Raw genomic sequence first — 25,686 nt, forward strand, 5'->3', positions numbered from 1 at the left:
AACTCTTGTTTCTCTCTCCTTGGATGTTGCCAGTGCCTGCTGAGCTTATCCAGCACTTTCGTTTTTTATTTCTGATTTCCAGCATCCGCAGTATTTTCCTTTTATTACGATGGTGTTTGGTGGTTGTTACCTAACATCTCCTATAATAAAAACCAATTACTGCGAATGCTGGAATCCGAAACAAAATCAGAAAATGCTGGACAATCTTAGCAGGTCTGACAACATCTGTGGAGAGACAGAAGGGAGCTAACGTTTCGAGCCTGGAGGATCAATTGTCAAAGCTCGAGAGGACTGGGAATGTATACTGTTGGGGCGGAGGTGGAGGCAGTGCGGCTGGATAGAGGGTCAACGTTGGGTGGAGATTGACAAAGATGTTGTGGACAGAAAGGAGTGTAATCGGTGGTACATAGATATATAGATCGGAGCAGGAGGCCTTTTGGCCCTTCGAGCCTGCTCCTCCATTTATCACGATCATGGCTGATCATCCAACTCAATAGCCTAATCCTGCTTTCTCTCCCTAGCCTTTTATCCCATTCTCCTCAAGTGCTACATCCAGCCGCCTCTTGAATATATTCAATGTTTCAGCATCAACGGTGGTGAACATGGCTAAGAAGGGCGCTGATAGTGAACCTGCTGCTGTGGGGGAGAAGGAGTCGATTGTGACGGATGTTGGGGTGAACCAACAGGCGGCCAGCAGGCAGGGTGGAGCTGAGGGGGTGGGGCCAATGGAAGGAGGCGGGGCTGAGCAGGGGGCGGGGCAGCTGGCAGGGGGCGGGCCAATGTGAAGCGGGACGGAGGGGGGGGGGCAGGGGCCAATGGAAGGAGGCGGGGCCGAGCTGGGGGCAGGGCAGCTGGCAGGGGGCGGGCCAATGGGAAGCGGTGGGGGCGGGTGAAGTTTATTTAAAGGCAGTGTTACGGAAGCCGGCAGGTGGATGGGGGCCGGAGTCGGCATCGACAGGTTATCAGTCAGAGCGGCTATTGTCGGGGTGTTTGAGCAGGATGGGAGTTGTCTGCTGACTGACTGACTGACTGACTGAGTGAGGGAGTGGAGCCACCCCATTCCGGGAGGAGGGCGATCTCCCCGGGCTGAGGAGGAGGAGTGCCGCAGAGCCGGCTTCCTGCCCTCTCCAGCCCAGCCAGTCACACCGCCTGCAGGGCAGCGGATCCTCGTGTCTCTCCCCGCGGTCGCGGGATGGCTTTCGCCAACTTCAGGAGGATTTTGAGACTTTCCACTTTCGAGAAGAAGAAATGCAAGCAGTACGAGCACGTCCGCAGGGACTGCAACCCCGAGGAGAGCTGGCAATTGATGGGCGAGCTGGGCGACGGCGCCTTCGGCAAGGTTTACAAGGTGAGGAGGCGGCGGCTTGATGGAATCCCCGGCCGGTGGGTGGGTTGACCCCCCCCTCTTTCCCATCCCCTCTGCTCTCCGCTCTTTAAACTTTGTTCCTCAGTCTTGGGCAGCAAAGACATTACCCCCCCCCCCCCCCCCCCCGAGTCACTGTGGCTCTTAGGGTGGAGAAGGAACATTTTTTTTGTGCTTCATATTATCCCCACACACACGCCCATGAAACTCTTCTCTGCTGCCTGTGTTTATTTTCTGTGAAGAGATCTGCGAGTTAGTTTGGCAGTGAGTGGTTTGGGACTGGGGTTGTGAGTGCGGATGGCCTGCCCTCTGACAAGGCAGCCGAGCGGCGCAGCCTTTGTCTGGGGGGGTGGGGGACGCGGCTTCTCCTCCTGGCAGCGGGGTGTCTGCCAGCAAACACTTGGCCAAACTCTCGGGTTTTTGGCCGCTCCTTTCTCGAGGTTGACACCGCTTCCGGCTGACGCACTTTTTTAAAAGTCGTTGAAGTTGAGCAGTTGAAAATGGGTGGTCAGTAAATTCTCCCTCCGCTCTCCCTCCGCTCCTTGATGCGGTTTGGGGAAGCGGGCAACCCGGAGAATGGCTGACCCGGCCCCACAATCTCTCAGCACGCACCAGGCGAGGACTCCTCCAGAGCCTTCAGAAGTAAACTTTTACAGTCGCAATGAAAGTACAGACTGAGCTTCATGCCACCTTTCATTTGGAGCTGGGAGGAGAGAGGAGGTTCATCAGCCGTTCCTGCCAAGTTCATTCATGTGGTGCTTTCACCAAACAGAGCTGTTTTTTTAAAATGTTGTTTTTTTGGGTTCTCGTCCTATGGGAATGAATTAATATGTCCCCTTGCTCTCTTTTATGTTTATTCTCGGTTATCAGTCTTCAGATGTCGAGCAGACCAGGCCCAGTTTGTGTTCTGCCACATTGGGCTAACTCCATTGTGTCGCAATGAGTACCTCCTCTTCTAGATCCACAGCTTTGTGGATGGATGTGCATTGCTATCAATTCCCAGAAAGTCAATTTTTATCTACTCTGGAATGTAACACTGAGTTGAAGCTCCACTGCTGACTGATTTCAATGCAGTATTGTTCAAGGTGCATTCTTAACGAGTGAGATGTTGAAAGAGGCCCTCCCTGCTCACTTTTCATGGTGATTCTGTAAAAGCTCGCCCAAAGCACTATTCTTCCCTCCAAAGGAACCCAGAGAAAGGTCACCTTTGTTTCATGCGTGTAAACGGGCTGCTCAGTTTTGCTGCATTGGTGACTGCGATTCCGAAGTGGGTTAATTGTGTTTGAAGTGCCTTGGGTCAACCGGAGAACCTAATTCTTTACTTAAGGAGTGGTGGTGAGAAGCAGTGGATCTGTGGCATCTGCACTCTTTGTTAAATTGTTTTTCCAGTAATTTCAAGGCTTCATCCAACATGGGTTGGTGTTAGGATACTGGACCAGACCCCAACATTTCTTAGGATACTGGACAAGAACTTCAATTAAAAAAATATATTTAAAACTGTGAGGAAAATCACCCAGGAGTGATGACTCTGACCAATATGTTGCTTTTAAGTTGAAACAAACTTTAATTTAAACACTGAATTAACCACATTAACATCAAAGAAAATAGCATTACAATTATCAGTTACAAGTTCTTAAACAAAAGGAGAAAGTTAAAAACTTACTATCTATACTTGCTACTATCTCCAATTAAGCAACCCAATATAGTTCAAATAACACTTATAAATACAGTTTAAAAAACATATTGCTTGGTTGTGTATTGATGTTTAGGGAGAAAGAGACCCTTTCAAAAGTAGAACCAGCATATTTCTGTTCAACCCAGCAGCATTTGGCAAAACTGCTGTTCAACTTTGAAGTCCTCCGTCTTGTCAGACTCCAATCCTATTGTAAACTGCAAAACTACAGATAGACCTGGCTCCTCTCATTAATTCCATCTGTATCCCACTTAAGATGTCCTGTGATGATCTGCTTAGCTAGGACTAAACACACAACCTCATAGATTATCTGTTCTTCGGGGAATCTCTACCATCATAACAATTAGCCTTCTAAATGGGAACAAGCAAATGTATAATAAATGATGACCTTCCCTTTTACGACTTAATTACAGCTTAGCAGACACAGTCTGGACACCTTAACCTAGGTTCTTTAATATCACTGCAATAAATATATACCATAACCCAGGTTTTTAACTTTACTGCCACAAATATAAAATTTCATATAACAATTTCTACATGCATTATAATTGTGAATGAACTTTAGGAATTTTTGTAGGTTTTGGTTGACAAAATTGATTGATTTGTGCCTGTCAGCTCTTGCCGGGAATTTATCTTCAAGGTTTCACTTCCATTCTTTTGTGTTCACGTATCCGAGGGCACAGCTTGTCTGATTGTCTGAAGGACAATCCTTTAAAACACTGACGAGGAGAAATTTTATCAGATAGAGGGTGGTGAATCTGTGGAACTCATTGCCTCAGAAAGCTGTGGAGGTCATGTCACTGAGTGTCTTTAAGACCGAGATAGATAGGTTCTTGATTAATAAGGGGGTTATGGGGAGAAGGCAGGAGAATGGGGATGATAAACATATCTACCATTGAATGGTGAAACAGACTCGATAAGCTGAATGGCCTAATTCTGCTCCTATGTCTTGTGGTCTTATGACCTATGGGTAGGATGTGGTTTGTAACTCTTGTTTCTCCATGTATTGAGTTCATGACCCATCATGTCATGGGAAGAAGATTTGAGTTAATGTGGTGTAGCAGAAACCAGTAGGAAGGATGCTGTTGATAAGATTTTGCATGGGATTTTGCCACTGCACTAGCATATGAACATATAATACATTTTTGGGATCCCTTACTCCACTATTTTTGGCGCTACCTATTTTAAATTAAATGCCTTTGCTGAAATACAGCAGAGAGGATTTTGGGATAGTTTGGAGTCTGTTTGTCAAGATCTCTTGACCTAGCTGTGGAATAATGTGTGTATGTACTGTTGCTGGATTGATGGGAAGGAGAAAATGTCAAGTCGTGTGCAATGAAAAAACTTTAAAAAAGAAAGAAAAATTGTGGCCTTAATTGAACATGCGTGAAACGTTTTTCCTCTACCAATAGATGATTAATATTATGTTGGCTTTCACATATGTTTATTGCTATTTGTAATTGTAGATGCAATGAAGGTAATTGGGGAAATGTAATTATCCTTTGTAACCAAGAAGAGTATTTACTAATAACTACATGACGCAACATAATTTGAGAATGGAATGATGTGATCTTGGGGTACTCTCGTGAGCATAAAATGAGTAAACTTGCTCAGTAACTTAATATGCTTTTCAAAACACAGGATTGAGATTATCTGTTGGGATGGTTGGCTCTGTGCTTTTGGAGTGCCATGTTATGTGGAAGCATTACGCACCCAAAACATGCTCATTTAGCTCAGTGGGCTAGACAGCTGGTTTGTCGTGCAGAACAAGGCCAGCAGCGCGGGCTCAATTCCCGTACCAGCTGAGAATTCTGAATTCTCCCTTGTGTATCCGAACAGGTGCCAGATGTGGCGACTAGGGGCTTTTCATAGTAACTTCATTGCAGTGTTAATGTAAGCCTACTTGTGACAATAAAGTTGATTATTCTTATTGTGTTGCTGAGCAGAAGTGTCATTTCCAGTTGCGGGTTTGTTAACTATATGTATAATTTTATTGTACATTACTCGAAGCATGGCAAGAAAACAGGTATTGAGGTGTGGTATCTGGGATATTTATTGGCATATCATAACTGAACTCTCAGTTATGAACTCTCTGATGTTTACCAATTTATCCAGGAGGGCTATTAAGATTATTAATGTATTCCCCTTTCATCGATTGATCACCATTGAGTAACTCTCTTAACTATTCTCACATTTGAAGTGAGGAGTTGTGGTTAGCTTTCTTTCTATTTTGTTAATTATAAGTGCATGATTGAATGCCATCAGTCATGTCATACCTATTTGACCGGGGTTGATGGGCATGCGGATGGATACTGCATCCATCTTAATCACCTGATGTCGATGCATGGATCTTCCATCAGTTTACTGGTGCAGAGTGGGCCATTCAGCCCATTGAGTCTGCACCGACTCCCTGAAAGAGCACCCTATCTAAGGCCCAATCCCTACAACCCCACAACCCCGCCTAATCTGAACATCTTTGGACATTAAGCGGCAATTTTAGCATGACCAATCCACCTAACCTACACATCTATGGACTGCGGGAGGAAACTGGTGCACCTGGAGGAAAACCACGCAGGTACAGGGTAACGTGCAGATTTCTCACACACAGTCACCCAGGGCCACAATTGAACCCTGGTCCCTAGTGCTGTGAGGTGACAGTGCCACAGTGCTGCCTTTGACAGGTCCATGGTCACCATTGCTGAGGTTAGCTTTCAACTTCAGGTTTATTAATTAATTGATTTCAAATTCCACCAGATGCTTGAACCCATGTCCCCAGCGTATTAGCCTGGGTCTTTAGATTACATCCAGTATCGCTGCCACCATACCACCACCTCTCCGAGAAGCTTGTGTCGGCCCCAGCAAATACTGTCATAGAATTTTGATCTGAACTTTGCATCAAATCACAGCATATATATTGCATGGTGAAAGACCGATTCTGTTTTGTTTTTTCTGCCAAAGATGAGTTGCAATCTATCTGTGCTGTAAGTTCCATACAATCATTTGAATCAAACCATTCAGGCTAACTGGTTCATGCTTGTGTTTATTGCTTAATTGAGACCCTCTTCCCCTATTCCAACAAATCCCAGCAACATACCCCGCCATTTCCTCATCCCTCATGTGGTACCTGTCTTCACCTTAAATGCATCTATGCTATTTGCTTGGAAACCTTTTTCTCAGAAATTTGGTTAGACTATGGAACTTGGTACCATAAAGAGTAGTTAAGGCTCATAGCATAGATGCCAAAATGGTCAGACCACCAGGAGTAGGCCCTTCTACCCTGTTCTGTCGGTCATTAACCTTATAGCTGATCATCATCTTTGCGCACCATCCCCATACTTCTTAACTCCCTTAGTACAAAAGAATCTTTGGCCTCTGTCTTGAGACTCAACGACTGAGGATCCACATCTCTGCGGTAGAGAATCTCAAAGATTGGGTGAAGCAAATGGTAGGCCCCTTTCTCTGAGTCTGTGGGCCCCAGTTCTGTATTATAGCTATCAGGAAAGATTGAACCAGCTGGGGCTGTTTTCCCTAGCAAAGAGAAGACCAGGAGGCTTTTAGAATTTCTTTAAAGTTATCAATGCCTTTAATAGTAAGGGTGGCAGAGTAGCACAGTGGTTAGCAATGTTGCTTCACAGCACCAGGGTCCCAGCTTCAATTCCCAGCTTGGGTCACTATCTGTGTGGAGTCTGGATGTTCTCTCTGTGTCTGCGTGGGTTTCCTCCGGGTGCTCCATTTCTTCCCACAAGTCCCGAAAGATGTGCTGTTAGGTAATTTGAACATTCTGAATTGTCCCTCTGTGTGCCCGAATAGGCGCTGGAATGTGGCAACTAGGGGCTTTTCACTGTAACTTCATTGCAGTGTTAATGTAAGCCTACTTGTGATGATAAAGATTATTATTATAAAACATAGAGAATGTAGTTCACAGCGAAGACCAGAACTAGGGTTGATAAATATAATAATGTCAATATGGAAATTTAGGAGAAACCATTTTATGCAGAGTGATGTGAATGTTGATGTCATTACCATATGGAATAATTGGGGTGAATAGCATCGATGTATTTAAGGGGAAGCTAGATAAGTGCACGAGGGTGAAGAAAACAGAAGGTCATGCTGATGGGGTTGGATGGAGAGGGGTTGGGAGGAGGCTTCTGTCGAACGTAAACACCAGCGTGGGTCTGTTGAGCCCAAAGCCTATTTCTGTGCTGTAAATACTATATAAAATGGTTGCATTTATCCCAAAATCAATATCCGTAAGAGGCATAGGGCAGGATTCTCCCATTTTTAGAAGTAAGTGCGGTTGCAGTCGACTCCGTAGATGCCTGTCCCGTCAACCAGAATCGCAGGATCCCGTGCCAGGTTCAGCACTTGGAACCTAATTAATTATGCACAAGCAAGTTCCCCTCCAGCTCTCCTAGTGGGTGGGCTGCTAATTTGTTGTCCTGTCCTCAGCTGATGGGTTTGAAGATCCTGTCGCCATATTTAACTGCCAGTCCGGCACACTCCCATTCTCTCCAGCCCACCTGTCTTCACCAGACTGTGCAGGATGTCAGAAGGCCAGAGGGAAGAGACTAGCAGCCTCAAGAGGAAGTCTGTTCCTCGATTCAACACCCTCCCTGAACCTATCACTTGTGAGGCACCTAAGCTGCACTTGAGCCTCTACCTACTGCATCTGGAGTCATCATTACCCCCCTCCCCCATCCCATGCAATGTCTGCCTTCCACATTGACCCCTCCCGGTCTTTGCTAGGTCTCGCACCACTCCCTCTCTGTCACCTTGCACCCCACTCATGGTTGAACTTTGCGGTGACTGCGTGAGTCACACAGCACACTCCTGTCAAGATAAACACTGCTGAGCGGCGAGGCCTTGATTTCCCCAACCACAGATGCAGTACTGATTAATGTCTGAAATGCTGGTGTTTATTAAAAATCTTTATAGAGCTTGTGCACCCTCAGTCCAGTCTGTGTTCCATTGGCAGAGATCAGTGTTCCATTGGCAGAGATCAGTGTTCCATTGGCAGAGATCAGCTAATTTAGCACAATGCAGTGTTTGTACATGTTACTGAACTGGTCAGGGCAGCATGCGGTGGATTATACCTACTGCGTTGAACATGGAGTCCTAGCAAGCAGAGGATAAGTTTCATATCTTTTAGATTGAGTATGCGGAAAAAAGATTGAAGCTGAAAGAGACCCAAGAACCTTGCTAGACCTGATGCTAAACATGCCCTGAAAAGGTTGAGCAGCAAACTAGGTAATTATACTATGAACATTGTTGACAGAACAGTAGAATACAAGGTAAAGCAGATAATTATCAAACATTTTAATCGTCTAGTCAGGCCACGCCTTAAATAGGGCATTCACTTCTAGGTACTGAGAATTACTAGTACGAATCCAGAAACAGAATAACCCTGAGATTAATGTCTAGTGTCAGGATTTGATCTGTGAGGAATACCACTGGGTAGACTTGAGTTGTTCACTTTAGAAAAAAGGCAACTGAAGGCCTTCATATAGAAAAGGGTGTGGAAAATCTGAGCCCAGAATATCGCTTTTAGTTGAATCGTTTGTGTATAACTGGGGCACTGGTTCATACTTGTAGAAGGTAATGTTAGGACTGATACCTGGCGGGGGGGGGGGGGTTGGGATTTTATGGTCCCCTGACAGCACATTTGAAGGCGGGAGGGATGGACAATAAAGCTGGTTCTCAGCCCACACTCTTCCTGCTCATTCTGAGCTGTCTCTATATTATGGAAGTGGGTAAGGTGCCAAGTGGCTGGCCACCCTTGGGTCTATTTTGGCCCTTAAGTTGCCATTTAAAGGCCACTTTAAGGATCTTAAAATTGGTGAACATTTTCAGCAGCGGCAACCAGATGCCCGGTCGCAGTTAAACTGAGGCAAAGGGCGTGCCAAAGTATGGTCTTCCTCTGTAATTATCTAGAGGTTTTGAAGAGTTATTAAATACCCTTACTCCACCCAAATAGTTCATTGTAATACCCTGTGCAGCAAGAATGCAGTTACAGCAGCAACCAGTATCCACAATGTAGTTGAGAGTACAGTGCAGAGTAAGGTTGTTCTTGGCTTTCTCAGAACTTGCTAATTGAAATTCTCACCGTAGTAACAGTATTTTTCTCCATTTGAAGTTAAAAGTTGGTGTGTTGATTTTTTAAAAATACTACAACACTTGTTCCTAAAATTTCCTTTGTAAGTCCGTAGTTAGGGCACTGTATGAAGTTTTGGGATCCACATTAGAGTTAGGATGTTGATGCAATAGTACAATGAAGATTCAATTAAGGTATTGCCTGGTCTGAGGGAATGCAAACGGGAAGAAAGATTTGGAAAATTGGCGCTGTTTTTTTTAAGAAGAGTGAAGATGGAGTCGTTCAAAATTGTGAAGTAATTGAACAGAGTAGATAGGAACGGACTGTTTCCAGTGATTGTGGGCTCTAGAATAAGAGGGTCCAGACAGAAGGTTGAATATAAAAAGTTTAGGAGAGACAGAAAAAAAATGTTGTTTCATAGAAATTCATGAAACTTTAGAATGAATTACTGGAGTAAGTGATGAAGCAGAAGCTAATTTAGAACAGGTTAGTTGGAAGGTTGAAGGAATGAAGTACATTTCATTGCACATCCGTAGTGCCTTGCGTTCTTTTACACTCCTTGGTGGAGTACCAGTGTTGTTGTTGTTGAGGTGGACATAACAGAAAACCGTGCACTTCATTTTTGAGAGTTTCAACCGTAACATGACCTGTTAATTAAGACCGGTTGCAAACTTCTTTTGAATTTGGCAGAGTTTAGTTTACAGCCAAACTTCCAGTTAGAGTATTGTCTGTCACGTTCTTTCATCCTGTTGACTTCTAGTCTGTTTCTTCAGCACTGTTGATTGAATATTCAGATTTGAAACTGTGGTTGCAGTATATGGGCCCCATATTAAATTGAACTTTGAAAGGCTAACATTAAATAGACGGAAAAGCCATTCTTCATTTTGATATACAAGTTAAGATTGCTAAACGCAATGTTATAATAAACAGATGTGTTAACAGTACAGTTTACCAGAATGGTTCCAGGGATGAAGGATTACTGTTGCGTATATCGCCAAAATGGGGTTGCGCTCTCCAGAAAGGCGAAAGGGCGATTTTACAGGTGTTTATTTGCCCCATTTAAACCATTAATTATTTTGGAGAGAAACGGTTTCAAATGGGTGAACGGTTGATAATTAAAATGGAGGGTAATTGGTAAAAGAACCTGAGGCAAATTCTTTTTCTCCAAAGCAATGAATGCTTAGAATTTGGAACGTACCACCTGGTAGGTGGCGGATAAGGATTGAATAGTAAAATAACCTTCAAAAGACAATCGGACGAAAAACGTGGAGAAAAACAATTCAGGAATATGGTTAAATTGTGGGGGAGCAGGACCAACTGTTTTGGCCTTGAAGAATTAGCACAGGCTCATTGGGTTGAATGAGCATATTCTTCTGTTTCAATTTGTGCAGCTTAATTCTCATACTGGCTGTAAATGTAACTACAAAAGGGTTTGATTTTAATAGACCTTCTTCCAATGTAACAGCTGTTACTGAGAGTGCATGTTGACGAGAAACTATTCTGTTTACAAGTTGTTCTGTGTGGCGGGTGAGCATTGAATGTGTGTCTGCATCACAGATTACCCATTCACAATTAGTCCTCTGTTGGCATCTATAATGAGAAAGATTTATTTAATCTGCCAGAATCACTTATCAAAGAAATTTAGTATAATTACTTCCTGCCAGTATCTTAAGTGAAACAAACACCACCTGAACAGTTGCCATTAAAATCTGGGTAATGATGAACACTGTTGTACGGATTTCTGTAAAGCCAGACAGAATACAGCATAACACTGATCCAGACATTGCTCTGTGCATAGCACTCGTGCTTTTGAATTAACTTTAGCCTAACTTCTCCGATCCCTGTTGTTAATTAATAGCCATAACAGAGTTGGAAGTGCTTTCAAGTTTAAAATCTTCAAAGGCATTGTGCCTTAGTTTAACATTTTAAACTGATTTAAAGCACGTTTTCTGCTCTCCTACCAGGGGTACCCAGTAACATTGAAATCATCTGCACAATCCATGACATTCATGATAATAAATTCACAAACCCATGATATTCGTGGCTATTTTCATGGTTTGGCTGTGAGTAACTGAATATAGAAACTGTGATGGTCCTGTGTTCGATTATTTGCTGAGCTAACTGATGTCTCTAGTCTGGTTTTGAGATTGGCATTTTGGGGGGAGGTGGGGGTGATGGTTGGAGTCGCGTTGGGTGGTTTGTGGAGTGTTTAAGGAATCAGATATGGATTGATGTGTTGAAATCCTGTTGGAAGCAACCAAATACTTCCTTGAGGAAGAAGTAGATGCTGGTGTTCATTGTCTGGGTTCACCAAGGAAAGATGTCATACTAATGCAGGACCCAAACCAACACGCTCAAATTCCATGGCCCTGATTGTGGGACACATCCAACATCCTGCAAATTGATGACAGCCCACCTCTCGATGGCACACCTTCTGGTTGACAACAAGCATCAACCATAAACGGGTAACTGACCCAAGTTGTCATTTCCCAGGGTTCAACCTTGCATGGAAAATCTGGACAACCCATAACCACTTGAGGGGGAGCCAGGGAAGATGTGGCTACTTGCTCCAGTTCGAAGGTCACTACCCATGTCAGACCATCGCCCATATACTGAACTTCTGTCCTTCTTGATGGCATTGCAACCATTCACACTGACAACTGAAACCATTGAATAGATTGATAATCTCAACATCAAACTATCAAACTTCCCCAGCCATGTGTATAAAAAGAAAATGGAAGGTAGCATGCCAGTCAGGTGCCAAAGTGTAACGAGTCTTGTAGAGCCAGTCCTCAGCAAGTATTCAACGCTTCATACATGAAATGGTGGCCTTCAAGTGGCATGCTTCATTGACCAGGTCAAGCTCAAGAAAAGGTCTACCTGGACTAAAGGCATTTTTATTCCCTGAGCAGAGTTGCTCCAAAATCTTTCCTCAACTAATCATAAATGCCTAGCTGAGCTGCAGGTTTGGAAAATAATTCATGGATGTGGGTGTTGCTGTCTCAGCCAGCAAGGTGATGGTGAGCTGCTGCCTTTAACAACTGCAGTCTATGTGGTGTAGGTACAACCACAGTGCTGTTTGGAGGGAGTTCCAGGATTTTGACCCAGCGACAGCGATACATTTCCAGGTTGGTGACCGGCTTGGATATTGGATTTGTTTATTGTCACGTGTACTGAGGCACAGTGAAAAGTATTTTTCTGCGAGCAGCTCAAACAGATCATTTGGTACATGAAAAGAAAATACATAATAGGACAATACAAGGTACACAATGAAAATACACCAGGTGCTTCAAACTTGCAAGGGAAGATAAAAGAGAAAGGTTAGTGTTAGAATTAAATTTTAAGAGATTAATATGGTTATAGGAGATTTATAAAGAGGATCTGTTTGGGAGAGATTGCAGAGAGTCGCCATGCTCTGGCGCCATCTTGGGGAAGATAACTTTGAATGGAACTAGTTGGTGGTGTTCCCATGTATCTGCTGCCCTTGTTCTTCCAGATGGTAGCAGTCATGGGTTTGACAGGTGCTGTTGAAGGAGCTTGGCATCCGAAATAGAGTGAATATAGGTTCCTAATTGGGAGGGCGCTTGTTTCACTTGTATGGATGTATTTTATGTACATTTCATATTACACCAGCCTACTCAAAATTTCAAATAGTTTTGGATCTGAATGCTTGTCAAGAATGTTTCTTAATTATTAAGATCACATTTATTGTTACATTATGCCCTTGACTTTGTGTATAATACACTTCTCCTGTTTATGCATTGCCTTGAGTTGTCCAGTGCAATCCTGGATGGCTTCTTGCATTTTATCCTCTGTAAACTCGAGGCCACGCAAAAATTTGGCTGTCTGCGTCCTTACTCCAACCAAGACCCATTCATTCAGCACTTGTGGTTGGTGTTCTACACTGGCCCCTGGTTCAGCACACTTCAGTTTTACATCCTCAGTCCTGTTTTCAAATGCTTCATGGCCTCTCCCCTTCCCATCTCTGTAATCTCCTCAAGCCCTGCAGCCCTTTCTGAGATATCTGATCTCTTCTAATTCTGCACTCTTAAGCATCTTTGGTTTTATTGTTCCACCATTAGTGGCTGGGCCATCAACCAGCTGGGCCATCAACCAGCAAGACCCTGGAATGTCTCCCTTCAAGATGCTCTTTTAATATCTGCCTCTTAACTAAACTTTTGATCATTTACCGTGACACATCAATGAGTGACTCTGTACTAAATTTTGTTTTGTAACATTCCGTTGTAGCGCATTGGCAAAATTTGTTACATTAAATGTGCTACATAAATGTCAGCATAAAAGGATTTTAGCATAGGTCAGGTTTCAAGCATTTCATTTTAGCACCTGACTACTTTTCCCCTATTCTCCTGATTTGTGTGGTTGTGAATTTGTTGTGAGGAGAATGTTATCTGTGCATCTAGGATTGCACCCTCACATTCTATAATGTTGATCCCTTTTTCATCTCATGGTTCCTCTGGCGCCGAAGCGCCTCAATATTATTAGGCTCTGTCTGTGGCACCTCCCACTCCACTGTTGCGGTTTCTCTTAATCGCCAATGAGATGGCGAGGCCAGTTCAATCCAATTACACTCGAATCTAAAATTGCATAACTTGCTGCAATCTGTCTCAAATTACATTGGCTTTATCAGAACGTGAACTCAGTTCTGTGTTTACAATTGGTAACAAAAGCTGATCCAAGTTGTTCTAAGATGCTGTATTTCTTTAAATTTTGGTTATGAACCTGTAAAACAAGTCCAGTTCTCATGTTATGAATCATTAGTAGAAGTTCATGGGCTTATAAGGTAATGGGAAGCAGTTTATTGTGAGTCTGCTTTGGGGAATGTACTGCTTTATTGTGCTCAGAGATATTCTTGGAGAGTGCAGACTTAATTAGCATAGTGTTGATCAGCTGTTGTGCCAACCTTTTGGGTGAATTGTTTTATTAAAAAGTCACTTTTGAATTTAAGCCTCCCAAGCTCATCTCGTCTGTAGGACTGATTTGCTTTTGTGATTCAATGCTACATAAATTCTGACCAACTGGGTTCCATTCTTGGCTCTCATGCCAGCTGATACAGTAAATGGCTCCATCTCTTCAAGGCTCCTGCCTTTATTTTTTTTTAAATTGCCATGCCCCCTTTTGTCCTTCAAACTGCAGCAACCATCTCCAACTTCTATTTCCTCTGCAGCCTTTGAATATGTTTGTCATAATATCCACTCATGTATATAATGACATGCAGGCAGGCAGTGATTGACACACAGGATAACCAATGAAAATACACTACACATAACCAATCACCAGACAGGACACCACCACTATAAAGCACACAGGGCATTAAGACTCTTCCTCTCTCTACAGGACACAGCTACTGAGATAGTAAGAGTGCACAAGCCAGTGAGCACTATCACCATAAGGTAGAGAGTTAGTCTGGTCAAGACAGTAGGAAGTTATCAGTTAGATTGATAGTGTCAACTCACAGCAGACTATGTACAGCAATCAGGAAGTTCAATAAAATAGTGTTGGACCATCTCCTGTGTCAGAAGCCTGTTTCTAGTTTCATTGCATCCAGTTGCAGTCAACGTTGAACCAACTTACTTAATGTTGTCATCAATGTTGTCTGTTAAGCTTTGCAAATTTTCCCTGCGTCTTCCATGTTGAATCTATCCAGTCAGCTTTCCATACTGAAATAGCCCTATTGAAAGCCATTTTCCATGACCATGATACATTGTCCCTCTTCTGCCTGTGGGATCTTTGACACTTTCGATCTTATCATCTTTTTCTAATGCTCCTACTCTTTGGTCTAACTCGCTGGACTCTTACCCACTGAACTATAGCTGGATTATCTCCAGTAATGTCCTCTTCTCTTTCCCCCCCCCCCCCCCCCCCCCCCCCCCCCCCCCCCCCACACACACACACACCACCCATAGCAATTATCTCTAGAGATCCCCAATGATCTTCGGCCTCCTCTTCTTGGAAACCTCATCTTCAGACATTGGATGAACTTCCACATATATGCTGATAACACTTAGCTTTCTTTCTCCACTATCTCGCTCCATCCTCCTACTGCCCCTCCTTCCTCCCACTGCCTTTGTTGTCAAACTGTATTTGATGCGCTGCATTTTCCTTCAGTTAAGCGTTAGATATAAAGAAACCATCGTCTTGGCCCCTGCCACAAACTCTCGACTCTTGCCTCTGATTCTATCCTCCTAGCCACTGTGAAAACTGATGTTTGCTACCAGTGTCTTCTGTTTTTGACTCCAAATCCTGTCCCTTATGAAGACAGCCTACCGCCCCCTCTTGTAACGTCGTCTTGTGTTGCCCAGGCCTGTCCAATCTGTGCTTCAACTTTTTTCCATTCCTTTGTGACCTCCGGAGGAGTAAATTAAAGTTTAGAATGCCAGAACAGTAGTGACAAATTTTTAAAGCCAGCTTCAACTTTAGTATCTTCTGGTAAGAAGTTTCTCTCCCACTGTGAGATTTGTGGCACTACAGTGCTAATATGAAACTTGCCCTGACAACTTTCTGTCACATCTTTTAACTGTTACATCTTCTGTGGATTTTTTTTTTTTTTTTTTTTTGTTTACCCAATTTAATTAGCTTTTTTTATTAGGTTGTCAAAATGGTGGTTCCATCTGGTTCTCCTTAACTATTTTTATACTTGGTTCTCTAACTGATGATCAAGAAGACAGATTAGGAGAAATTGTAAAAAGCAGAAAAATGTAACTGCTTGCGTATTCCAGCTTAAGCTGTTTACATGTTGAATGTAGTCAAACAAATGATGAGTAGCAGTTTGATATTAAACTGTGCTTTAACAGTTTAAATTTTGATGCAGCAGCCAATTTTTAAAAACTCCTTCATGAAATATTGGTTTCAGCCAGGCCAACATTTATTGGCCTTCCCGAATTGCCCTGAAGGTAGCGAAGGTAGAGGTGAGCTGTCCCCTTGAACACAGCCGAGACGTTTATTCGGCCATTTCAGAGGGCAGTTGAGAGGTCAGTCATATTCGTGAACTAGGTGGAGATTTACAAGATTTCCGCCATTTCATAGTTACCATTGCTGATGCAGGTAAAATTCCAGATTTATATGGTTAAATTTAAATTCCCCAGTTGGATTTGGAACTTCTGCACACAGAGAGCCTCGTCCTCTGGATTGCTGGTCCAGTAGTACAAGCACCATGCTGCCATGGGGATCGGATGTTATAAAGTCAAATTAATCCAATTTAACATTTTGTTGAAACTTTTAAAAGTTTGGATTGCATCATGAAGACAAATAGGTCTGTGTACACGTGCTTGTGCATGAATACCTGGGATAAATTAGCAGTCTGTCAGTAATGAAATTGGCTGCACTGCACATGGGGAAATATAGGAGGATGGCATAACTAGGTTCGTAGGGTTTCAATAAAAAAAGGCTTTACATCTCCATGTATTATGCAGTGAAAGTAAAAGTGCATTAGGAATAGGTTCCCCCCATCTTGGCGATGGCCTATACACTGGCAACAGAAAGAAACATTGGATTGAAGATTGGCTAACTGGCAGCAAATAGAGTGTGCATAAATGGATCTGTGTCTGATTGCCGGGATGTGACTTGTGGAGTCCTTCAGGGTCTGTGCTGGGGCCTCACCTGTCTACAATTTAGACCATGCTCTAGATGAGGGGAGTGAAGGCATGGTGGGTAAATTTGCAGACATCACAAAGATAGGCAGGGAAGTATGTTATGAAGAATACGTACTAAGTTTGCAGGTGGATATAGATAGGTTGAGCGAGTGGGCAGAAATCTGACAGATGGAGAGTAATGTGGGTAAGTGTGAAGTTTTTCTCATTGGCAGGGGGAATAAAAAAGCAGAGTATTACTTATAGCAACTGCAGAATGCTGAGGTGCAGAGGGATTTGGGTGTTCTCGTGCATGAGTCACAAAAGGTTGCATGTAGGTGCAGCATGTAATCAAGAAGGCTAATGGAATGGTATCCTTTATTATGAAAGGAGGAGTTGAACATAAAAGAAGTCATGTGCTTCAGTTGAACATGGCATTGGTGTGACCGCACCTCGAATACAGCGTACAGTTTTGTCCTCATTATTTAAGTAAGGATGGTGGTCAGAGGTTAACTAGGTTGATACCTGGAATGAGTGGGTTGTCTTGCAGTATATACGACCCTGAATAGTATTGACAAGGTGGATGTTGAAAGGATGTTTCCTCTTGTGAGTGAATCCAGAACTAGGGGGCATTTTTAAAATTAGGAGCTGCCCTTCTAGGACAGAGATGAGGAGGAAACCTTGAAAGTTGTGCAGCTTTGGTTCTCTGCCTCAGAAGACGGTGGAAATGGGGTCACTAACGCTTTTTAAAAATATATATATTTATTAAAGTTTTTTAACACAATTTTTCTCCCTTACAAACAATAACCCCCCCCCTCGTAACAAAAAAAAACGAGAAATCGCGCAGAGCAAGATATATACATGGCAAAATGATATATTTACACAGCTTTGTACACTGGCCCTCACCCGTACGTGCCAGTTTCCCCAACCCTTCATGTTATCTCTTGCTCATCCACCCTCCCAGGCAGTCCCCCCTTTTTTACCCCCCCCCTCCCAGGATGCGCCCACCACCAAGGTTGCTGCTGCTGCTGACCGACCTTCCCGCTAACGATTTTTAAGGCAAAGGTAAATAGATTATTGTTGGGCAAGGAAATCAAAGGTTATCGGGGATGGATGGATGTGGAACTCAACACAAACAGATCAGCCATGATCCTATTGAATGATTGAGAAGACTCAAGGGGCCAAATGGTCACCCTCTGCTCCTATTTTTTATGTTTGGAAAAGTAAATGGAGAAGGGCACTTGGAGGAGCAGATTTCTGTGAACAATTTCTTTGGAGTCAATTCCAGAAGACCCAGCACGGTCTGTGGCCTGCATAACAACCTGATCTTTTCTCTGCTCTCTCTCTCCACTCCAATCTGTCTTGCCTAACAGTGCTCACTAGAGCTGGCCCCCACAATTTTGTTAGCTGGACTCTAATTCAGCACAGGTCTGCGGTGCCATCTGAGCCATTCCAATTATGTAATATTGCTGCACTGCATTTAACTACTTGTTTGTCAGTTTAGACCAAATGGCCTGTTCAACTTTGTCCATCCCAACAAGAAAACGTGGGCATGGAGTGTATAACAATTGTTCAATATAAACCGGATTTAAAAAAAATAAAAAATTTAAAGTACCCAATTTTTTTTCCAATTAAGGGGCAATTTAGCATGGACAATCTACCTGTGCTGCACATCTTTGGGTTGAGGGTGTGAGACCCACGCAAACGTTGGAGAATGTGCAAACGCCACATGGGACAGTGACCTGGGGCCAGGATGAAACCCGGGTCCTCCATGCTGTGAGCAGCAGTGCTAACCACTGTGCCACCCAGTAAACAGGAAGTTTGAGACTATTGTCTGATTAAATATTTATTGTTGTGTTCATAGAATGCTAAACATTCCAACCAATTAAATTAAGATTTTGGAGGGTGTGGGATTGAATGGGAGTATGAAAGCAGAATCAGAGGAAACCCTGCAAAATATTGTATAAAGTAAAATCCGGAGGTTTAGTATGTGGATTGTGAATGAACACCAAATAACAATGCAAATACATTCGCAGAAACTGGAATGAAGATTGAAGTGGATATTGCCTTGGATTGCCCTGGAGTGCGTCAATTTAACTTTCTCTATTAAGGACACATGGTAACAAAGCACCCTAGAGCAAACACAGTAGTGAAACAGAAGAAGGCTAGAGATGGTGAAAAATAATTTTGTGAAGATGAAGGATGTGTTAACCAGAAAACTCAAGCTTGTAACGAGGAAAAAAACATTCTGATAATGCTCCATTTGATCCATTTTCCTGTGGTCAGAAGATATGTGGAAGAAAATAGATGCATTTAAGATGTAAGCTTAAAAGCACCGTATACAGGCAAATGAAGAGTTGTTTGAAATTGAAAGAGCGAAAACAAACTTTAAAAAATGACATCCAGAAAAGAAAATGTCACAATTTTGATCATTTGATCAGAAGTTTAAAAAAAAAAGTTGTCTTCTGGGGCGGTGAAAGTGCAAGGCAGCAGAAAGAGGGAGTCGACCAAGTGTAATTGCGTGACGGACATCACAGAGTGGTTGCAGATGACCTACAGTGGATAAGTGAGGATGGCGCAAGGCAGATGAGTGCGTACCATGATGACTGATCTTCTGGTAGCTGCAAGCAGCAGCAGGGGATTTTGCAGATTTTGTTCAAACAAGTGGAATCCCGTACGTTCACATGCAAATGAGGCAGCAGTTTGCTTCCACTGGAGTTTTAATTTTGAACGATTTTTTTGGGTGGGAAGCTGGTTGCAGTAAATTATACCAAAGCACTGTGCACAGCCCCTCGAGCCCAGGCTATCAAACAAATGTGCAGCAATTAAGAGAGGGGAAAAGGAAATTCCTGTTTTGTAATGTGCCCATTGCAAAATACATTTGACTTGCAGTTGAGTCAAACCTTTATCTTGCAGTGTATTTTGGACCTTATGGGCAGGATTTTCCTGTGAGCTTGAGAACCCTGCCAACAGGCTTAGTTGGAAATCAGAAGCCCACACCCTGAGGGCAACAATCAAACGGCTGTGATTTTCTACCCAAATTAGCATACAAGTGGCCAGTGGCTCTCAATCCATCAACATGGTGCATTGCCCAGAAAATGATGCTTGGAACTGTACAATATGAACAAATTACCCATTCATTCTAAATTTGCTTTGTTTGAATGAGACATCTGATTCTGACCCCAGTATGTGAATTGTGGGCAGAGGTCAAAGCCATGTGTTCAATGCCTCCCATGTCGCATGTCTGGGCAGCACAGGTGGCTAGCACTGTGGCTTCACAGGGCCAGGGTCCCAGCTTCAATTCCCCGCTGGGACACCGTGCGGAGTCTGCATATTCTCCCCGTGTCTGTGTGGGTTTGCTCCGGTTTCCTCCCACAGTCCAAAGACGTGTCAGTTAGGTGGATTGGCCATGCTAAATTACCTTTCGTGTCCAAAAAGATTAGGAGGGGTTATTGGGTGACGGGGAAAGGATGGAAGTGAGGGTGATGCACAATCAATTGCACAGAGATGAGAGTTGAATACAACTAAGGCCTCCTACAGCAGCTGATGAAATGGCTGCTGTATAGGGAGCACACATATTTATACTCTACCTACTGGGCGGAGCCAGCAGGCAGGGACCACCCCCGTACCTGTAGTACAGGGCCTTACCACGCATCTCCTAATATATACAACAGTGGTGATTACCACATCCACCTCCTGTTAAAATTGAGTCCGGCGGGGGTGGTGGAGAACTATATACAGAGCAAGTTTAACATACAGAAGCAAAAAAAAATTATTTCCTTCTGAAGCCCAGTACAAGGGGGTTTGATAGTCCCGAACCAATTATAGATTTAGCCGGTCCGGTGCCTTGATGTGGCTTTGGGAGCGATGCAATTCCGGTGTTTGTCTGGTCCTCAGTGACTCTGGGAGCATGCCGAAATCCTCTTCATCCTCGGGCGTAGGCAGGGGGAGGATGGATGGTCCTGGGGGGGGGGGGGGGGGTTGCTGCTGGGTGTGTTGGGGGTGGTGGAGCCGGGCTGGAGGGGTGTGTGTGAAACCTGCTGGTGCCAGGTCCCTGAGGGAGACGGTATCCTGGCGGCCGTCGGGGTACGCTGCGTAGGCATACTGGGGGTTAGCATGGAGTAACTGCACCCTTTCAACCAACGGGTCTGCCTTGTGGAGTCGGACGTGCCTACGGAGGAGTACGGGTCCTGGAGCTGCGAGTCAAGTCGGGAGCAACATCTCGGATGTGGACTTCCTGGGGAAGGCAAAGAGACGTTCATGGGGTGTGGCATTAGTGGCGTTGCATAGTTCCCCCGGGGGTTATAGCTGGTTGACCTGCTGGAGGCGATACCCCTGCTGAGCAGGAACTGACGCAGCTCATGAATGAGGATCCCCTGTCACTGTGGATGCAGGCGGGGAAGCCAAACAGAGCGAAGATTGTGTTGAGGGCTTTGATGACGGTGGCAGACGTCATTACGGGGCATGGGATGGTGAAGGGGAATCTGGAGTATTCATCGACTACACTGAGGAAATACGTGTTACGGTCGGTGGAGGGGAGGGGCCCTTTGAAATCCATGCTGAGGTGTTCAAGGGGGCAGGAGGCCTTCACCCAGGTGCACGCGGTCCAGCTGGTAAAAGTGTGGTTTCCACCCCGAACCGACCTGGCAGTCCCAGGTGATTGCACTGACTTCCTCGACTGAGTAGGGCAGATTGCGGGCCTTTATGAAATGGTACACATGTGTGACTCCCGGGTGACAAAGGTTATCGTGCAGGGTCCGGAGTCGGGCCACCTGTGCGCTGGCACATGTACCTCGGGATAGGGCATCTGGGGGCTCGTTGAGCTTGCTGGGGCGATACAATATCTTGTAGTTGTTGGTGGAGAGCTCGATCCTCCCAAGATTTTATCATTTTTGATCTTGTGTTATTGAACATGAAGGCTACCGACTGTTGGTCAGTGAGGAGAGTGAATCTCCTGCCGGCCAGGTAATGCTTCCAATGCTGCACAGCTTCAACGATGGCTTGGGCCTCTTTTTCGACGGAGGAGTGGCGAATTTCGGAGGCATGAAGGGTGCAGGAAAACAATGCCACGGGCCTGCCTGCCTGATTCAGCGTGGCGGCTAGGGCGACGTCTGACGCGTCGCTCTCCACTTGAAAGGGCAGCGTCTCGTCTACTGTGTGCATCGCGGCCGTGGCGATTTCTGCTCCAATACGGTTGAAGGCATGTTGAGCCTCAGCCGCCAGGGGGAAAAAGGGTGGACTGGATGAGTGGGCGGGCCTTGTCCGTGTATTTTGGGACCCACTGGGCGTAGTATGAAAAGAACCCCAGGCAGCGTTTGAGGGCTTTGGGGCAGTGGGGGAAGGATAGCTCCATGAGGGGGCGCATACGGTCGGGATCGGGCCAGTTCTGGACCACATAGCCGAGGATGGCTAAGCGGTTCGTGCTGAATACGCACTTCTCCTTGTTATAGGTGAGGTTTAGGAGAGTGGCGGTGTGGATAAATTTGGCAAGGTTGGTATTGTCCTGCTGATCGTGGCCGCAGATTGTCTAGGTATGGGAAGGTGGCCCGCAACCCGTACCGGTCCATCTCCCTTTGGAAGACCAAAGTGACGCCGAAGGGCACCCTGAGAAAATGGTAGAGGCGGCCATCTGCCTTGAAGGCAGTGTATGAATGAAAATGAAAAGCACTTATTGTCACAAGTAGGCTTCAATGAAGTTACTGTGAAAAGCCCCTAGTCGCCACATTCCGGTGCCTGTTCGGGGAGGCTGGTATGGGAATTGAACCGTGCTGTTGGCCTGCTTGGTCTGCTTTAAAAGCCAGTGATTTAGCCCAGTGTGCTAAACCAACGGTCCACCTTACGGATGGGAAGCTGGTGGTAGGTGGGTTTGAGGTCTATAGTTGAGAAGACCCGGTACTGTGCAGTCTGATTGACCATATCAGATATGCGTGGGAGGGGTACGCATCGAGCTGCGTGTACCTATTGATGGTCTGGCTGTAGTCCACGACCATTCTGTGTTTCTCCCCAGTTTTCACCACTACCACTTGGGCTCTCCAGGGGCTGTTGCTGGCCTTGATGATGCCTTCCCGAAGCAGCCGCTGGACCTCTGACCTGATGAAGATCCTGTTCTGGGTGCTGTACCGTCTGCTCCTAGTGGCGACGGGTTTGCAATCCGGGGTTAGGTTTGTGAATAGGGAAGGTGGGTCGACCTTTAGGGTCGCGAGGCCGAACACAGTAAGGGGTGGTAGGGGCCCACCGAATTTCAAGATTAGGTTCTGGAGGTTACACTGGAAGTCCAGGCCGAGTAGCAGGGCAGCGCAGAGGTTGGGGAGGACGTAGAGGCGGAAGCCGCTGAATTCTACGCTCTGGACCGTGTGACTATACAGTACCCCTGGATCGCCACGGAGTGGGATCCGGAGGCCAGGGAGATTCTTTGAGTGGTGGGGTGTACCGCAAGGGAGCAACGCCTTGCCGTATCTGGATGGATGAATCTTTCGGTGCTCCTGGAATCCAGCAGGCAAGAGGTCTTGTGCCCACGATCTTCATGCTTGTCGAGGCGGTGGCTAGATTGTGCATGCGAGACTGGTCGATCGTGACCGAGGCGAGTCGTGGCTGGTCGTCGCTGGTGTCGAATGATGGGGTGCCTGGGGGGCATGGGTCCTGGAACAATGGTGGTGCCCATGTGCTGTGGGGAAGACAAGATGGCAGCGCCTGATGATCTTGGGGTGGACAAGATGGCGGCGCTCATGGGCCGCATGTGGTCCGAGAAGGGGAGGATGGCGTCCACTGGCCGTGCGTGGACTGAGGGGGAGAAGATGGCGGTGCCCACTGGCCGCGCTTGGTCCGGGGAGGTGAAGATGGCGACGCCCATTGTCCGTACGCGAGGGGGGTCGGGCAATAGCAGCGACTGAGCGTGTCTGGCACACCGCAGCGAAGTGCCCCTTCTTGCCGCAGGCCTTGCAAAGGGCGGTGTGGGCCGAGCAGCGTTGGCGGGGGTGTTTCTGTTGCCTGCAGAAGTAACATTGGGGGGCCCCGGGGTTGGCTGGCTGGCGCGTGGCACAGGCATATTGACTGGGTGAGGCCCCCGGTGGGGCGGCCATTTGCGGAGTCCACTATGTGTAGGAGGGGTGGGCCGCGCGGCTGGGGGTGTAGGCCTGAATATTGCGCCAGGCGACCGTCATCGATAGCGCCAGTTTTTTGTTGTTGCGAGGTCGAGCGTGGCCCCCTATCCCCGTAACGAAGGCATGAGGCTGTTCGAATGTTGCGTGGCTGTGACGGCCTGACCGTCATAGTCTCTGACCAGAGGAATTAAGGCACGCTAGAAATCTTCTACGGACTCACCAGGGAGTTGACTGCGAGTAGAGAGTACGTGTCTGGCAAAGAGCGTGTTCGTCTGCTGGCCGTAATTCTCTTTCAGTAGCGCCATGGCCTTGGCGTAGTTCGGCGCGTCCTGGATAAAAGGAAAGACGTTGGAGCTCAGCTGCGTGTAGAGTATCTGGATCTTCTGAGCTTTGGGATTGGGTCTGGTGCAGACCTGATGTAAGCTTCGAAACAAGCTAGCCAGTGTTTTTAAAAAATATATATTTTATTAAAGTTTTCAAACACAATTTTTCCACTTTACAAATCAACAAGAGATAACACAATAACTAATAAGTAACATTATTTAAATAAAATAGTGAACTAGCAAATTAACATGAACTAGTGCTCCCTCTCTCTCTCTCTCTCTCTCTCTCTCTCTCTCTCTCTCTCTCTCTCTCTCTCTCTCTCTCTCTCTCTCTCTCTCTCTCTCTCTCTCTCTCTCTCTCTCTCTCTCTTTTTCCCCCCCCCCCCCCCCCCCCCCCCCTTCTTTGGCCTCGTTAAAAGGTTCTCGCCAGAAGCGGGGCCAACAAGTTCACATATTTCCTGTAAAATTCCACCGGGAACCCGTCTGGTCCCGGGGCCTTCCCTGCCTGCATGTTCCCCAGCCCTTTAGTTGCCTCATCCACCCCAATTGGCGCCCCCAGACCTGCCACCTCCTGCTCCTCCACCCTCGGGAACCTTAGTTGGTCCAGAAACTGTTGCTTCCCCTCCGGGGGTTGGGACCTATATAGCCTCTCATAAAAGATCTTAAACACCTCATTTACCTTCCCTGTTCTCCGCTCTGTGGTTCCCGTTTCATTCCCGACTCCCCCTATTTCCCTCACCGCTATCCTCTTACGAAGTTGGTGGGCCAGCAGCCGGCTCGCCTTTTCCCCATATTCGTATCTCATCCACTGTGCCTCTGCCTTCCCTGTGGTCAGCAGGTCAAACTCCGTCTGACGTCTTCGCCTCTCTCTATATAGCCCTCCGTCCGGGGCCTCCGCATATCTTTTATCCACACTCAAAATCTCCCCCACTAATCTCTCACTTTCTTTGCCCTCTTTTTTTATCCTTGTAAGCCCTAATGGAGATCAACTCTCCCCTAACCACTGCCTTCAGCGCTTCCCATACTACCCCCACCTGGATCTCACCGTCATCATTTGGCCTCCAGGTACCTCTCAATACATCCCCACACCCTTCCACAGACCCCCTCATCTGCCAATAGTCCCACATCCAGTCACCAGAGTGGGCGCTGTTCCCTCTCCTCTCCTAGTTCCAGATCCACCCAATGCGGGGCGTGGTCTGAAACGGCTATGGCCGAATACTCCGTTCCTGCCACCCTTGAAATCAGTGCCCTGCTCAAAACAAAGAAATCCAACCGGGAGTATACCTTGTGGACATGGGAGAAAAAGGAGAACTCTTTGGCCAATGGCCTGGCAAATCTCCACGGATCCACTCCCCCATTTGCTCCATGAACCCCCTGAGCACCTTGGCCGCTGCCGGCCTTCTTCCGGTCCTGGATCTAGACCGCTCTAACCCTGGATCCAGCACAGTATTGAAATTTCCCCCCCCCCCCCATTACCAGGCTTCCAACCTCCAGGTCCGGGATATGTACCAGCATCCGCTTCATAAATCC

The 25,686-nt window shown here is 45.9% G+C and overlaps 1 protein-coding gene across 2 annotated transcripts in view; it reads left to right on the top strand.

Annotated features, from left to right (window-relative positions):
* The first annotated feature begins 919 nt into the window (after positions 1-919).
* Positions 920-25,686, top strand: part of stk10 (serine/threonine kinase 10) — a 158,405-nt gene continuing 133,638 nt past the window's right edge. The window contains exon 1 of one of the 2 annotated variants that reach the window (XM_072512129.1): positions 920-1,348. In XM_072512129.1, the coding sequence (XP_072368230.1) occupies positions 1,193-1,348 (156 nt within the window). In that variant the 5' untranslated portion in view covers positions 920-1,192. The remainder of the gene's footprint in view (positions 1,349-25,686) is intronic. The other variant, XM_072512128.1, reaches the window with a different exon arrangement.

This window comes from Scyliorhinus torazame, chromosome 7, assembly GCF_047496885.1.
Source record: "Scyliorhinus torazame isolate Kashiwa2021f chromosome 7, sScyTor2.1, whole genome shotgun sequence".
Classification (NCBI taxonomy): Eukaryota; Metazoa; Chordata; class Chondrichthyes; order Carcharhiniformes; family Scyliorhinidae; genus Scyliorhinus; species Scyliorhinus torazame.